General features: G+C 42.4%; 1 protein-coding gene and 1 long non-coding RNA gene across 13 annotated transcripts in view; one reads left to right on the top strand and one right to left on the bottom strand.

Annotated features, from left to right (window-relative positions):
- Positions 1–4741, bottom strand: part of LOC112323094 (serine palmitoyltransferase 1) — a 162751-nt gene extending 158010 nt beyond the window's left edge. For all 11 annotated transcript variants that reach the window (XM_053925679.2, XM_045188053.3, XM_024580740.4 and 8 more), the window contains exons 1-2: positions 4643–4741; positions 939–1046 (exon numbers count right to left, since the gene is read on the bottom strand). In XM_053925679.2, the coding sequence (XP_053781654.1) occupies positions 939–1046; positions 4643–4699 (165 nt within the window). In that variant the 5' untranslated portion in view covers positions 4700–4741. The remainder of the gene's footprint in view (positions 1–938; positions 1047–4642) is intronic.
- Positions 4742–4797: 56 nt separating this feature from the next.
- Positions 4798–17468, top strand: part of LOC123478748 (uncharacterized) — a 32129-nt gene continuing 19458 nt past the window's right edge. For both annotated transcript variants that reach the window (XR_006654057.3, XR_006654056.2), the window contains exons 1-2: positions 4798–5007; positions 12116–12194. This is a non-coding gene — a long non-coding RNA (uncharacterized lncRNA). The remainder of the gene's footprint in view (positions 5008–12115; positions 12195–17468) is intronic.

Below are 17468 nucleotides of genomic sequence, written 5' to 3'. Positions count from 1 at the left end.
GACAAATATGCACCAGCATACTAAAGGTTATAAGAAATCACGCAATGAGACGTCTCTTTCTTCTGCTTTACCCGGGTTGCCAAAACTTTCTGCCCTCAGAACCACACACTGCATGTTCTCTAGGAGACGGTGCCTGCCGGTTTCATGATTAACATTAATGATCAGGACAGCAGCAGCAGAAGAGAAATCAGAGAAGCAATCGTACATGGCTGTGGTGATTCCACTTGCATTTCCTTCTGTGAATGCTCCAGGAAATAAAGAAAAGCCCAGTGCTTCATCTTTCTGCTGTACCCAATACTGCCCCGTGAACCAACGTTTTAGAGAATTTTGCAGGAAAACAATCTCTCACAATCCCTGCCTCCCTAAGTACCTGGCACAACAACCTGAGCGACAGAAACTATGCTGCAGTCAAAACTGTTCTTCCTCTCTCCCACTGAGGTGGTCACTAAGTGCTCCTGCGTCATCCTGCATACTAATGGATGGCAGTGGGCAGTGCCATTGATGCTCTAGGCACTTCTAATTCCTAAGGTTCACCTGGCTTGGGGTGGGAGGTGGGGGCTGGGGGCTGGGAAGGAGTCTTACTACAGGGAAAACTTTCACTCAGACTTCAGAAAGAGTGGGGCTTTTCTCAAGCAACTCATATAATCTTGCACTTGGACACTGGAAATCCAGTAGCTGCCCATGCTTCTCTTTTATCACCTACTTGTGAGACTGCTGTTTGCCCCTAGCAAAGCAGAGAAGTTGCAGCATGGTACTCCTCTGGGTAGGTACTTCATCCTGGCGTGCCCCTATTTTTCCTACACTGTATTTCATTCCCCTTGATTTCCTTACATTCCAGAAAATATTTTAGCATATAGTTGGCCACTACAAGTCCTTTTTTGAAGATGTAGCAACTATCATCACACACCAAATAATAACATTGGGCTTTAATTTCTTACCTTGACTGTAAGATCAGATCGTTCTTGCAATTTGTAAGTTTTAGAGAAAAGAAGTCTGATTATCCAGAGTATCAGAATTCCTTCCAAGATAAGATGGTAAGCAGGAGCCTAAGAGTGAGTTGAAAACAAAACAAAGTGAAATAAACCCTTCTAAAACCAGCATGTGAAATTTAATGCACATTTCAATACCGTTTCCGATTACTGTTAGCCTATTACTTCTTATAATTTATTTTCAAAGTTCCTTTCATTTCTCCTGATTCCTTTTCCCATTTCTAACAGTGGGCAATTTCTTCTACACATTAAAAAATCTCTAATATTGCAGACTTAACACATCTTTAGAAAAAAAAATCTTTAAAATGAAATCTCAAACAAAATCCCAACATGTCAAACAACATCAACTATGAGATCCTATTGGTAATTTAAATTTTTACTGCTGGGAGATGACTGTAACAAAGACTTCACAGCTTCACAAGCCTTCTATAACCCAATCTACCATGGATGAGTTAAGGAAGTTATTTGGAAACCAGTTTCCACAATTCTTAAGAGTTTTGCATGTCTTACACATTATCTGTGTTTTTCTAGTAAACCTTTTAAAATCCTTCTCGTAATGTGGCTGAGGAAAAAGACTTTATACACGCTTAAAGGGATAGCGGGTCTGTTTTTCTACTGTAGTTCCCCAAAAGTGTGTAGTGTTTTCCATGTCAACAGCCATAAAGATACCTTAATTAAATTATCCATGTCACATCTTCTTTTCAGCTGTACATTTCCAGGATAAAGACCAAGGTGGCTTCTAATTTTTGTCCAACTGGACATACAAAGAGCATGTGGAAGATCCCACATCGTCAACTAAACACCAGTCAGTTACAGGGTGCTCTAGTCCCAACAGTTTGTCATTAGAAAATTTAAAAGAGGTACTTAGAAATGTAAACACAAATTATTTTTAAACACTATACAGAAAGAAAGTGATAATGATTCACCACAGTTGAAAAAAAAATCAGAATGTGGAGACAGACAGACAAACTGCTGAAAAATTTGTATGCAAACTTTCAGGTCAATGTACAAATAACTTTCAAGCTATACACATATGGTACATACACACACTATCACATATTTCTTTTCTGGGTATACAACACAAGACTCCCCAAGTTCTACACACCAAGTACATAGAAATTAGGAGCAAGAACAAAATCTTTCTTTAAGATGACTTTTTAAATTTGCTGATCCCCCCCTGGACATAACTCATTAAAGAATAAGGACTCCAGCCCTGCCTGCTGTGTCTCAGTGGATTGAGCTCCAGTCTGTGAAGCAAAGGGTCAGTGGTATGATCCCCAGTAAGGGCACATGCCTGGGTTGCGTGCCAGGTCCTTGGTGGGGGGCATGAGAGAGGCAACCATACGTTGATGTTTCTCTCTCTCTCTTTCTCCCTCCCTTCCCCTCTATCTAAAAATTTAAAAAAAAAAAAAGAAAAAGAAAAAAAGAATAAGAACTCTAGTCTTAAAATCTGTCTGGTTTTCTCAATAACTGCCCAAGTCACTAAACATCCCCACTACACAAAGAACGCATCTTAAGGAAAACTGAGATATTAATTGTGTAGTAAATTAACGAATATCACAAATGCAGCTTCTTTTCCTGGAAATGTTACAACCAGGAGTACTTCTCCCAGGAGTAATTCTTCATCAATTATGCAGTTTTCAAGATGGGAACATCAACATAAACCAGAAAATTATTATTCATTTATGAAAAAAATCACATTTTAGTGGCTTCTCTTTTTAAACTATAATTAACTAATGTTGGACATCACTTAGGCCACATCTGCTGTCAACTGTTTTTCAGCAAGTCCTGATAAGTCTTGCAATGGCAGACACCATCATCAGCCATGCGCCATGGCAGTATTACCAAACTAAAGTGGAAGTTCAGCTGCCCGCTGCCACCAATGGGCAAATTCTAGAGGCAGATGCTACTGAGAAAAGGAAGAGACTTTTATTGAAATGTTTCATAATCCAGAAGAATGGCAGACTCTTGTCTCAAAGCCCATCCCCTCAGAGAAACCCAGAGAAAAAACCCAGCTGTCCAGCCAGTCCAAAACCAAAGGCAGTGTCCAGAGTTCCTTCTCTCATTTAAAGTACCTCCTTTGGGAACCGCAGGCGGCCACTGAGGTGTCATCCAGGCAGCTCAGCTTTTCTCCCAGCTACTTTCCAGCTTCAGGTTCCCTCCTAGAACCCACATGTGATCTCTGTGCTGCCACTGGTCATGTGGCTTCCAGGGCCAGAAGTTCCCGTGAACACACCAGCCAGCAGTTTGCCAGGTGGGTCAGAGCACTTCCCTTCCTTCCCATGCCAGCCACCATTCTGCCCTCCCTGATGTGTGTGCCTGCCTCCCTTTTGGTCCCACCTCCAATCAGGTACCAGAAGTGGGTAGGAGGGCTTTTCCCCCTATCCAATGATCTTCCTAGCCTTACCAGCGTTCAGTGCCATACTTCTTTCTGCCACCGTCTTGCCTGGGGGAAGGGGATATACAGCCAGGAGCAGAACATTCCGCAAAGGGGCCCAGCGTTGGCAAGGCAAGAGCTGTTACCTGGACACCACCGCTACCGACTGCTTGGGTGCTTCATGATCTCCTCAAGCAGCCCCTCCTGTTCACCCCCTGCTCCCCGTGGTCCAGCGAGGCTATTGGTATCACCAGTAAACAGCAATGTTAAGTTTAAAAAAAATTGTCAATAGAAAACTGAGATTCACTCTAAAGGACTGTGAGCTCTATAAGCACAGGGACCTTTTCCTGTTTGTTCACCACACTAATCCCTGTGTCTTGATCTGTGCTGTCCAATACCGTAGCTACAGGCACCAGGTGATTATTTAAATCTACATCTAAACTAAATTAAATAAAAAATGTAGTCCCTCAGTCGCATTAGACACATTCCAAGTGCCTAACTGCCACATGTGATTAGTGGATAATATTTATACTGAATAGCTCAAACAGAGAATAGAAAGTTCTACTGGACATTGTGGTGAAGCTCAGTTAAATACATGAACAAACATTCTCTATGACTGACATTTGCTTCCATGTTATCTAACATACATGACATAGCTAGACTTTCAAAACACTCTTGACCACCCTTCCTTTAAAGCTCTACCAAAAGAGTTGTCTATTTACAAGGTAGAAAGTGGGGCATATGCAAAAGAATGACAAACGACTGTATTTCATATACCTAAATTCTAAATAACTCAGCTTCTTTTCTAACCTCACGTCTCGACAAAAACAGACAAACTCCAGTTTCTCACAATTCCTCCCCCTGTCTCCTGCTCCACAGTTCCCAGGACCCGACTTCCCTTGCACCTCCCCAGACTGGTTCTTCCACTGTATCTTCACCACCGGTTTTACCATCAGTCCCAACTCTGGTTTTTGAGGACCAACCTCTCTCCTGTGCCCCCTCCCACATGTTCCTCTCCAGCGCCACAACAGGACCCACAGCGGGCTCCACGCCAGGCGGAGCTCAAAGCTAGACCTTCGGTTCCCGCTCCTGCCGGTCCCTCCCTGCCCTCCACCGCTCGGATGGCGTGCTCCGCGAGCCCTTCCAGTCAGGGACGCGGAGGACCTGGGCGTGACCGAGGCAATCCCGCCCAGGCCCCGGGACCACAAATCCGCACGAGTCGTCCCCCTTCCCCAGGGTCGGGTGTGGTCGTGGGCCGCTGGGCTGCCGAGCTCACCTCGTACAGCGCCTGTACCATCTCTACCAGCACCCACTGCTCCACGGCGGTCGCCATAAGTCCGTACACGGGCTTCCTTCCGGAAGTCGAGTTTCCACGTGAGGCGCTGCCCACTGACGTATTAGCGCCGGGGGCGGGGCAACGGAGCGCGAGGCTTCGCCTCCTCGAGCTCGTGCACTCGGCGGCCTCGACTGCTGTGGAAGGGGAAGATCTAAGTCTCCGACGGGTGGGTTAAGTATCTACATGGTGAGGGTATTGCAGTCTGGCGAGAAGCGTTAGAAACAACCCGCTGCGTCTTGGGATGCGTTCCTACGCGACCAAGACGTGCCAGCCACTGTTCTGGGCTTTTGAGATGGAGAAATTAAGTAAGTGGCCCTTGTTCTGTGCCTGCATTTGAGTGGAGGGAGAGTTTTTAATGTCATTGAAAAGCATAATCTTTACTTTTACATTACATAAGTAAACCCAGAATGTATTATCATTAAAAATACAGAAATATGAATAAAACTAGCCAACTCTTACGCAGTACTATTGTCATGCATGAACTAAGGCTTTGCAGGTATTGTCATAGTGCAGGTAGGTGTGGAACCTTCCAGTGTCTTCATAGTGTCAGATGAAAGAATGTCCAACCTAATGAAAAGTTTTTTTTTTAATATGAGTTTATTTGAGCCAAAATTTCGAGGACATGCCTGGAACAATTTCCCAGATTGAGAAAATGCTCTGTAGGATGGCAGTTTTGTGCTCATTTTATATATTGGAATCAAAAGAGATATGGTAAGGAGGGTTAGGTGAAATCCATTGAGATGAGAGACAGCTGTGGGGGTGTAGCTGTGAATCTCTAGGACTTGATTAAAAGTGAATTGGAGACACACTTATCTCTTTTCCATTGGTAGGTAGTAGGTAGTTAACATTTAACATGACCAATAAATAGAGATGTTATCCAGGCAACAAGATAATAATGAGAAGTGTCTTTTGCTCTGATGCCCACAGTTGGGCCTTCTAGGAGTCTGGAAAAAAAATTACTCCGACATTTCAAAGGTACTTGTCCTAGGTGTCCCAAGACGATAGACAGTCCTTAGTTAAGGTAAAAATTGATGTTTATCATGAAAACTACAGGCCTGGGACTTGACTAATCACCATGACCCGCCTAGGAATTATTTTCATGTTGATAATGTAATGGGGTGCAGCCAAGATCCCCCAAATGAAGGATTTGTAACTGGGTCCAGAACTTGGGGTGTCCAGGAAATATAAAAATATAGGATGTCCCCACACCCAGAAATCTGGGCCAGGGGATGGGACACCTGGAGCAGGAACATTGAGAGTTATTTTGCTTATCAACAGTTGGCCAGCTTCATACCTCGTATGCAAAACCGGTTATTTTACATATCTATAACAGCTGGCTAGCTTCATAGATATGTTAAGTTGCTGTGGTCCTGTTTTGAGCCAGGGAGAGGGGCGTGACTTTGATTCACAGAGGAACTGGGAGGCAGCTCCCGCTGGTTACAGTGCCTGCATGAGAGCTTGGAGATGGTTCACTCCATGCCATGGGGCCATGCCTGCCTTACTATGGTAGCCAAGGAAGGCTGAAAACTGCTGGAGTGCTGGCAGGTGTAGCCAATTGTGGGAGGAGTTGGAAATGGGGTTGCAGAGGAAGATTCACACTGGGATTTGCCATGCAGGGGGCTAACCACACGGTCTTGGGGAGGTTAAGGGGGCTCCCTTAACCATGTGACCTAGGAAGGAGAAAAGCAAGATGTAGCATCCATGCAGAGCTCTCTCTTAACAGTTTGGAAGAACGCAGGAGAGATAATGCAGGACTAGGGGTGGGGACAATGGGAGACCTTACAGGGAGGGAAAGGGGTGAAAGGACTCTTGCTGGTGAGCCATGAGAAGGTGCCACGTGGTTTTGGATTAAGAACTGGAGATTTCGGGGACACAGCTGATGGTGCTGGGGACAGTGGAAAACCAGTCGATCATGGATGACTGAGAGGAACTGGGAGAAGTGAGCTGCAGACTTCTTTTTCTTCTGGAGGGTGGTACTTCTGATTGGCACGTTCTGGGACTGGCCTGCCATGGCAAAGGGGGAAGGAAGGAATGTGTGTGTTTGTGGGTGTTTTAAGGGACTTTGGGATTTTAATGAAGACATTAAGTCATTACTCTAAGTCTGTATAACTTTTGAGTAAATAGTTCCTTTTCTCTTCACCAAACTCTGGCCTTGAGAGCCATAATTCCAATTCCCTGGTGGCGGGCAAAGAATCCACAGTGACAGAGGGACCCCGTAATCTCCAGATAGTAGTCTGTAACAATACTATCCTGTGTGGTTACTTTGGGTCACTGAGTTTGTAAGGCCTGTCATGTGTCATCCCCCACCCCCCCCCCCCCCCCCCCCCCCCCCCCCCCCCCCCCCTCCCCCCCCCCCCCCCGGCCCCCAACTTGTCAGGGTTAGTGTACAGCACCTTTTTCACAGTAGGTCCCATGCAGACATGGTGTGCACATACCCTTACATTCGATTTCTTAAATGCAGCGGAGCTCATAGGGACAGCACTGTTTTACAAGTTGTTTTTTTCCATTATTATTTTTTCTTGTAGTTTTTTGTCTATAAATCTTGTATTTTTTTAATGGCTGAAGAAGACTATTTGGAATAATTGGTTATATGTATTTCTTGTTCCATTTTATTTAAACATTTTCCCACTGTTGAACACTTAGGTTTTTTCCACTTTTCCCCTATTACAAATAATGCTGTAGTAAGCATCTACATGTGTATTCTGGGCATTTCTGATGAGCTTCCTCAAAGTAGAATTTTAGTCAAAGAATGTGCATGTTATTAATGTGGATAAATACTGCCATACTGTTCTCCAGGAAGGCTCAACCAATTTTAAATGTGTGGAAGTATAGCCATAGTCTAGCTCATGAAGATAATTAATCTTTTTAAAGTTTTTGCCAATTTATGATAAAATGATACTGTACTGAGTTTTATTTTCCATGCTGCTGGTTTAGCAAATTCTTATATGTTTATTGGCATGCCTAGTTCTTCTGTGAATCACCAGTTTATATTCTTTGGCCATTTTTCTACTTCATTTATTGGTTATTTTTGGTTTTCTTATTGGTTATTTTTCATTTTCTTATGGATTTATAGGATATCTTTATACATTCTGAATATCTTATGTTTTCCTATATCCTATGTGTTAGTTATTTTTGCCCAGTTTCTGTCCAGTTGTTTATGTTGTCTCCTGTCACAGCTACATTTTAAATTTTATGTAAAGTGTCAATGCGTTCCTTATTACCTCTAGGTTTGCATCTTGCTTAGAAAGACCATCTTCACCACACATATATTTTTCCTCTCGTAGTTGCATCAGTTTGTTGTTGTTTACAATTCGCTATGTAATTACTCAGGAAATTATATCTTTGTATGACGAGAGGCATAGGCCTTAATATTACTTTTTTCTAAAGGAATAACAAATTTTCCCAGTGCCATTTATTTGCATAATCCTGATTTTCCCTAGTCCTGGGAAATGGCATCAGCATGATGCACTACATTTCCACATGGAGTTGGGACTATGTCCCAGATGATCTCTACCAACATCCCCAGGAATCCAGTACGGTACATGAGCACACTGCCTCCCCCCACGCGTTTTCATTCCCAACAGTCATCATCTGCATTTTTCCGAGGTTTACCTTCAGCCTGCCAGAACCCATGTTTCCTGCTCTCATGGAGAATTGGATGGATCTGAGAATGTTTGTTTTTCCCAAGCAGACTATAACTTGGTGGATGACTGATGGTTCCTGGGATATAAATATTGCAGCTTCCTTGCCCCACAAAGCAAGAAAACTCTGAGGGGAGAACTTTATCATCTCCCCTGACTTGAGTCATTGGTGCTACCTGCAGATTCCTTTATATGCCCATCAAGAGGTAGAGTATATGTTCTCTTCATTTGTGTCTGGGCATATATTTGTGACAGCTTCTAGAACGCAGCTGCCATGTAGAAAGATCATGTGGGGACCATGTCGGAGGAGAAAGAGATGGCCAAGGGGCCCCAGCTCCAGCCCCTAGCTGTTTGAGCCTTACTAGTCCAAGCGTTAGACATGAGGGAAAGTGCCTTCGAGGTGGTCCAGCTCTAGCCAGCCTCTGGTTACAACCATCTGAGAGACCCTGAGTGAGAAAGGCCTAGCGAAACCCAGACATCCCCCAAACTCATGAACAAAATAGATGATTATTATTATTTTAAGACAGTGCTTTGGGATATTTTTTGTTATGTAGCAATTTTATTTTCTCTATTATTTTCCTAGGACTGCTGTGACAAATTATCAACAATTGGATGGCTTAGAACAACAGAAATCCATTCTCTTACAGTTCTGGAGGCTAGAAATCCAAAACCAAGGTGTTGACAGGGCTGCACTGCCTCCAAAGGTTCTGGAGGAGAATCCTTCCTGTGTCTTCCAACTGCTGGTGGCTCCAGGCATTCCTTAGCTTGTGGCTACATAATTATAATGTCTGCTTCTGTCTTCACATGGCCTTCTCCTCTTTGTTTTCCTCTGAGCCTCTCTACAGACACTTGTCATTGGATTTAGGGCCCATCCTGATAATCCAGGAAGATCTCATCTCAGGAGCCTTAACTTAGTTACATCTGCAAAGAAACTTCATCTACATATGACCATATTCACAGGTTTTAGAGATTAGGACATGAGCATGTCTTTTGGTGGCCACGGTTCAACCCACCACCATCGAACCTCTGGCCCCACAAATTTACATCTGCCCCATGTGCAAAATACATTAATTCCATCCCAACATCTCCAAAAGTCTCAACCCTCATCTAAATATTATGAGCTCAAAAAGTCCCAAGTTTTCATCTAAGTCATCTAAATCAGGTATGAGTGAGCCTCGATATAATCCATCCAGAGGCAAAATTCTTCTGCATCTATTGACCTATGAAACTACAAGGTTACTTACGAAATGCAGTAATGAGGCAAGTACCAGACATTCCCATTGCAAAGGGGAGAAAATGGAAGGAATAAAGAAGTCATCAGTTCCAAGCAAGTAAGAAATACAGCCGGGCAAGTTTTATTAGATTTCAAGGCCTGAGAATAATCCTCTGTGGCTCAAACTTAACATCATCTGGGCCTACAGCTCCATAGGCCTCTGTCCCCATGGCAGCTCGATAGGCCTTTTCTCTCGCACATCCAGCCTCTACCTCTGCATCCGTGATTCTGCCCTTGCAGTTATTTTTGCTGAAGGGCATCATATGCTTACAGCTCAGTAGCTCTGTATCAGCCCATTTCCGATCTGTAGAATTTCTGAAAATCTGATAGTTCTCTTTCATTTATCCTGTCTCTGTCCTTTCAGGCCAACCTAGAAGTGTTTGTGCTAATAGAATATTCTGAAAAACCTTGTGGGTCTACCATGTATGTACATCATGACGATTCGTGCCATTAGACGGGAGGGTGCCCCACAGATCTTTCCTGAATAGCCCCATTTCTATTCCTGGCTCTGCTGAGAGATTGAGTGGATCCATGAGTCATATGGCTTATCTCTTCAACAAAAGTTTGTCCAGCTGCCCTTGGACCTCTTTCCATAGCACACTTTCCCAAAAGTGCGTCTACTAATTTTCTTCATCCTTTGTAGTATGGATAAGCCAGAACCTTCCAAATCCTTAAGTGCTGGTTTGTTTTTGCTAAGTTTACCTCTTTCCTCATACTTTATTATAAATAACAATCCTCACCTTCATCATTTTGCTTAGAAATTTCCTCAGCTAATTATCCAAGTTCATCACTTACAAGTTCTGCTTTCCACATAAGTATGGGACAAAATTCAGCCAGGTTCTTTGCCACCATATCACAAGGATTGTCTTTCCTGCAATTTCCAACATGTTCCTCGTTTTCTTCTGAGCCCTCAACAGAAATGCCTTAAATACCCATATTCTAGTCATGCCTAGGGTGCATTTTCTAAGATAACAGAAACTTTATCGTGCTCTTTACTTTTCCTTCTATGCTCTCACCAGTACTGCCTTTAAGGTCCCTATTTCTATTAATACTCTCTTCAAGGAAGTCCAGGCTTTTTCTCTCATGCATCTCAAAATGCTTCTACCTCTTACTCATTACCTAATTCCAATGCCACGGCCACAGTTTTAGGTGTTTGTTACAGCAACACTCCACTTCCAAGTACCAAAGTATGTATTAATTTTGGGGGGCTTCTGTAACAAATGACCACAAATTCAGTGGCCTAAAATAAGAGGAATTTATTCTCTGATCAGTAGGTCAGATGTCCAAAATCAAATTGTCTGAAGGGGTGCACTCCTTCTCAAGGCTTTAGGGGAGAATCTTTTCTTAATCCTTTCAGGTTCTGGTGGCTCCAGGCATTCCTTGGCTTATGGATACATACTAATTTCTATCTCAATCTTTTAAAAAAAAATTTAGAGAGAGGGCAGAAGGGGTGTCTTTTGATTCTTTTCTAATTGGATTGGTTATTATTTACTGTTTAGTTTTGAGAGTTCTTTGTATATTCTAGATAATATTTGTTGGTGACTAAGTGGCTTGTACCATATTGTTTAAATACATTGTGGCTTTGTTGTATTTTGTCCTTGGTGAATGTGGCAATTCAGTTGGCTTGTTGGACACACACTCAAATCACCATTCCTTCCATCTTCCTCTACTATTGGGTTGGCCAAAAAGTTTGCTTGTTTTTTTTCCACAAAATGTCTCTAGTAGTGCTTAGTTGTCTTTAACTTCACTTGAAACAATTTTGTTAGGTTGTACTGTGACAGATGTCGTATCAGTATACATTTAAAAAAGCATCCAAATTGGTGAATTTTTGTGTAGTCATTTTAATATTGAAGATGGAAGAAAATATGCAACATTTTCAGCATATCATGCTTTATTATTTCAAGAAAGGTAAAAACACAAGTGAAATGCAAAAAATATATATATATTGTGCTGTGTATGGAGAAGATTCTGTGACTGATTGCATGTGTCAAAAGTCCAGTTCAAGGAAGTTGCGAAATTTTGTGCTGGAGGTTCCTCACTGGACAATGCCCCATGGTTGGGTAGACCAGTTGAAGTTAATAGCAATCAAATCAAGACATTAACTGAGAACAATCAACATTATATCTTACATTCCTCCTAGCAATGTGTGTTAGCTCCAATTTCTCCACATCCTCACCAATATTTGTTACCATCTCTCTTTTTGGTTGTACCCGTTTTATTTGGGTGTAAAATGACACCTCATTGTAGTTTTGGTTTGTGTTTCTCTTATGACCTATGATATTAATAATACTTTCATGTGCTTGTTAGCCATTTTTACATTTTCTTTGAAGAAATGTCTATTTAAATTATTGGCTCAGTTTTTAATTGTATTATTTCTATTATTATTGTGTTGTATCTGCTTTGTACTTACAATGGGTAGTTATATAACTTCCTTCAGTTCTGTTGAATTGCTTTTTTTATTTTAAAAATAATTTTTAAAAATATGTTTATTGATTTTAGAGAGAGAGAAAGGGAGAGAGAAGCATCAATCAGCTGTCTCCCATACACTCACCGCCCAGGGAATGAACCTGCAACCTAGGTATGTGCCCTGACCAGGAATCGAACCCATGATATTTTTTTAAATTATATTTTATTGATTACGCTATTACAGTTGTCGTAGTTTTACCCTCTTGGCTCCCCTCCACCCAGCAGTCCCCTGTCCCTTAGGCAATCCCCACACCTCTGTTCATGTCCATTTGTCATGCATATGTAAGTTCTTTGGCCACTACATTTCCTATACTGAACTTTACATCCTCATGGCTATTCTTTATCTATTTTTACTTCTTAATCCCCTCACCTCTTCACCTATTCCGCCATACAGCCCTCCCGTTTGGCAGCCATCAAAATGCTCTCTGTATCCATGATTCCTTCTCTGTTCTTCTTTGCTTAATTTGTTTTTTAGATTCAATTGTTGATAGATACATATTTATTGCCATTTTATTGTTCATAGTTTTCTTTTTATTAAACTATATTTTATTGATTATGCTATTACAGTTGTGCCAACTTTTTTCTCCCCTTTATCCCCTCCTCCTGTACACCCCCACCCTCCTGCATTCTGCCCCTCTTAGTTCATGTCCATGGGTCATACATATAAGGTCTTTGGCTTCTCCATTTCCTATACTATTCTTAACCTCCCCCTGTCTATTTTGTGCAAGAAATTGTTTTTCTTATTCCCTGTACCTTTTCCCCCCATTCTCCCCTGCTCCCTCCCCACTGATAATCCTCCATGTGATCTCCATTTCTGTGATTTTGTTCCTTTTCTAGTTGTTTGGTTAGTGTTAGTTTTTGATTTTTAGGTTCAGTTGTTGATAGTTGTGAGTTTGTTGTCATTTTACCGTTCGTAGTTTTGATCCTCTTTTCTTAGATAAGTCCCTTTAACATTTCATATAATAAGGGCTTGATGATGATGAACTCCTTTAACTTGACCTTATCTAGGAAGCACTTCATCTGGCCTTTCATTCTAAATGGTTTCTTTTGAGAAATCAGCTGCTGGGCTTATGGGCACTCCTTTGTAGGTAACTGTCTCCTTTTCTCTTGCTGCTTTTAAGATTCTCTCCTTATCTGTAATCTTGGGTAATGTAATTATGATGTGCCTTGGTGTGTGTGCTTCCTTGGGTCCAACTTTTTGGGGACTCTCTGAGCTTCCTGTACTTCTTGGAAGTCTATTTCCTTTGCCACATTGGGGAAGTTTTCCTTCATTATTTGTTCAAAAAAGTTTTCAATTTCTTGCTCTTCCTCTTCTCTTTCTGGCATCTTTACGATTCAGATGTTGGAATGTTTAAAGTTGTACCAGAGGTTCTTCAGCCTCTCCTCATTTTTTTGAATTCTTGTTCATTCTGTTCCAAATCACTGATTTGAGTCCCAGATTCGTTCCCTTAACTGTTGGTTCCCTGTATATTTTCCTTTATTTCACTTTGAAGAGCCTTTATTTCTTCCTTCATTTTGTGACCTACCTCAATCATTTCTGTGAGCATCCTGATTACCTGTGTTTTGAACTCTGCATCTGGTAAGTTCTCTATCTCCTTGTCACTTAGTTCTTTTTCTGGGGTTTTGACCTGTCCTTTCATTTGAGCTATATTTCTTTGTCTTGGTGCACCTGTTATGTTGTAAGGGGCAGAACCTTAGGTATTCACCAGGGTGAGGCAACTCTCTTTGCTACATTGTGGCACCATAAGTTGGGGAGTGGTCCAAGAGGAAACAATGCCACTTGCTTGGCGCTCACCCCACTTTCCATCACTTGCCTCACTTCCCACAAGTGTATTGGGTCCTTTCAGGTGCTGATACCCAGGTGGGTATATTTGTGCACATTCTAGGACCCCATGGGCCTTGCCAATGGACTCACCTGGCCTCTCCTGTGAGACTGGGAGTTTCTCCCACCACTGCAACCTCCACAGATTTTTACAGCCAGAGGTTTTGAGTCTTTAGTTTCCTGTGCTGAAACCCTGGTTTTACGGTCTGTCTCGCTCCCCTTTTGTTCCTCCCAGCTTATCCACGCACAGATGTGGGACCCCCCACTCATCCAGCCCACACCTCGTCTGCGAGGTCCAATGCCTTGCCGCACATCCTCCCTGCCTGGTTGCTTGTCTCCACCCCTCCTACAAGTCTGGATGAATGTTTCTTTAATTCCTTCATTGTTGGACTTCCGTGCAGTTTGATTTTCTGGCAGTTCTGGTTGTTTTTTGTTTGTCTTTTTAAAGATTATTTATTTATTTATTTTTAGAGAGAGGGGAAGTGAGGGAAAAGAGAGGGAGAGAAACATCGATGTGTGGTTGCCTCTCACACGTCCCATACTGGGGACCTGGCCCACAACATAGGCATGTGCCCTGACTGGGAATTGAACTCGTGACCCTTTGGTTTGTAGTTCAGTGCTCAATCCACTCAGCCATACCAGCCAGGTTTGTTTTGTTTTGTTTTGTTTTGAAATGGGTTGTTATACTTCTTTTGGTTGTGTGAAGAATCGGAGCATTTCTACCTATGCCTCCATCTTGGTTGGCCTTTTATTGTGGTTTTATTATTGTTTATAGTTTTCTTCTTCTCTTTCTTAAATAAGTCCCTTTAACATTTCATATAATAATGGTTTGGTGATGATGAACTCCTTTACTATTTTTCTTGTCTGGAAATCTCTCTATCTGCCCTTGGATTCTAAGTGATAGCTTTGCTGGGTAGAGCAATTTTGGCCATAGGTCCCTGATTTTCATGACTTTGAATATTTCTTGCCAACCCCTTCTAGCCTGCAAAGTTTCTTTTGAGAAATCGGCTGACAGTCTTATGGGAACTCCACTGTAGGGAACCAACTGCTTTTCTCTTGCTGCTTTTAAGATTCTCTCTTCACTTTAACCTTTGGTATTTTAATTATGATGTGTCTTGGAGCCAGCCTCCTTGCATCCATCTTGTTTTGGACTCTCTGTGTTTCCTGGACTTGCATGTCTATTTTCTTCACCAAATTAGGGAATTTTTCTTTCATTATTTTTTTTCAAATAGATTTCCAATTTCCTGCTCTTTCTCTTCTCCTTCTGGCGCCCATATGGTGTAAATGTTGGACCTGTTGAAGTTGTCCCAGAGGCTCCTCACACCACCCTCATTTTTTTGAATTCTTTTTTTCTTTTTGTTGTTCTGATTGGTTGTTTTTTGCTTCCTTATGTTCCAAATCATTTATTTCATTCTTGGCTTCTTCCACTCTACTGTCGTTTCCCTATAAATTGTTCTTTATTTCAATTAGTGTATCCTTCATTTCGGACTGGATCTTTATTATGCTGCTGAGGTCCTCACTAAGTTCCTTGAGCATCCTTATAACCAGTGTTTTGAACTCTGCATCTGATAGATTGCTTATCTCCATTTCATTTAGCTCTTTTTCTGGAGTTTTGACCTGTTCTTTCATTGGGCCGTGTTTCTTTGTCTCCTCATTTTGGCAGCCTCCCTGTGTTTGTTTCTGTGTATTGGGTATAGCTGCTATGATTCCCTTTCTTGGTAGCGTGACCTAATGTAGTTGTCCTGTAGGATCCAGGGGCACAGCCTCTGCTTTCACCAAGCTGGGTACTTCAGGTGTGTTCTTTGTGTACACCCTCCTCTTATAGTTGAGTGTTGATTTCTGTTGGCAGGTCAGTGGGATGAATTTACCCAGGCCAGTCAACTGCAAGGACTGGTTGTGACCACTGACTGCCAACATCTGCCCTCTGTGGAGGATCAGCTTACAGGGGCAAGGTGGTGGTGTTCCAACATGGTCTGTAGCTGTCCACTAGGTGCACAATCTCTGGGGTTTCCTAGGTGGTGCTGGCCAAGGTCAGCCCCCACCTGTGTTCTGCCTGGGGCCACACTGCATGACCTATAAAGCAATCTGCAGATGGCTCCTGCTTAGTGCTGGGCCTGGGGCACTTAGCAAGATTTAGGGGTGCTGGGGGCTCACCGAGGCCAGCTGTTGCTTGTTTGATAGGATTTAGGAAGTTGTGAAGCATGAGCCAAGACCAGCCATTCATTTGGAAAAGCCGCTGGTTAACAGCTTGGGTGGGAAAAACAGTGTTAGCCAGGTTGATGGAATCTCAGATATGGCACCTGCCTGCCAGTTCTGTGGCTCTGTGGGGAAAGGATTCAGAAAAGGGACAATGGCCTCTGCCCACATTTCTCTCTAGGAGGAAGCTGTCCCCCAGCTCTCCCCTTGATGTCAGACACTTCAGTGTCTCCCTATATACCACTGGTGCCTTTCAAGTTGCTACCCTGGTGTTGGAGCTCAGAGGGAGTGAGTCTGAGTAAGTCTTTGTGTGGGTTCTTTAAGAGGAACTGCTTGGGACTCCAAAAGTTCCTTCCGCCAACTCAATCCCTGCTGGATTTTGCAGCCAGAAGTTATGAGGACTTATCTTCCTGGTCCTGGAACCCTGGGGTGGGAGCCTGGTGTGGGGCTGGGACTCCTCACTCCTGAGGTATCCCTTCCAAATTTTTACCCACCACCTGTGGATGTGGGACCAGCCTGTTCCATGTGTCTGCCCCTCCTACCAGTCTGGATGTATGCGGTTTCTTTAATTCTTTAGTTGTCAGACTTCCTTTCAACTCGGTTTTTGTTGGTTCTGAGTGATGGTTGTTTTACAGTGTAGTTGTAATTTTGTTGTTGTTGTGAGGTGTATGTTTCCCTACACCTCCATCTTGACTGTAAGTCCTCAAACCCGCAATATTTTGGTGTATGGATGATGCTCCAACCAACTGAGCCACACTGGCCAGGGCTCTGTTGAATTACTTTTAATGATACCTTTGAATATTTCCTCTATTCAGTATTTTTGTTTCTTCCCTTGCATAAATACCAGAGCTCCCAAATCTCTCTTACATGTTTCTCAGTTTGACTTTATTCCCTTCACTTACCTTCTTCTTTCCTTTCGTACCACACACTGAGAGAGTATCCAGATGGATGTTCCAGCTCAATAATTCACATTGTAGATGTGAATATTCTGTCACGCAACCTTGTATTGACTTTTAAAACTTGTAATATATTTTTGTTATTAAAATATCTCGTTTCTTATTCATAACAGCCAGTTCTTCTTTCATGGGGCTACATTTTCTCTTGATTTACTCGTGACTGATATTTAATGAGTACCCACTGAAGTCTAAGGAGATAAGGACAAAGAAGTGAACAAAACAATCAAAAATCTCTTCTTTCCAAAGCTTATATTCTAAGGGAACCAGACAGAAACAAAATAAAGACAAGTAAGATATATGGTACCCCAGGGGGTGATAAATGCTAGAGAAAAAATTAAGAGAGATATAAATTGTTGAAAGGGTGAAAATTTTAGATAGTGTGACTAAGGAGGCTTTCTGTGAAGCTTTTGCT

Source organism: Desmodus rotundus, chromosome 1 (assembly GCF_022682495.2).
Source record: "Desmodus rotundus isolate HL8 chromosome 1, HLdesRot8A.1, whole genome shotgun sequence".
Classification (NCBI taxonomy): Eukaryota; Metazoa; Chordata; class Mammalia; order Chiroptera; family Phyllostomidae; genus Desmodus; species Desmodus rotundus.
The sequence above is the reverse complement of the archived record's forward strand: the minus strand, read 5'-3'. Positions and strand labels throughout refer to the sequence as shown.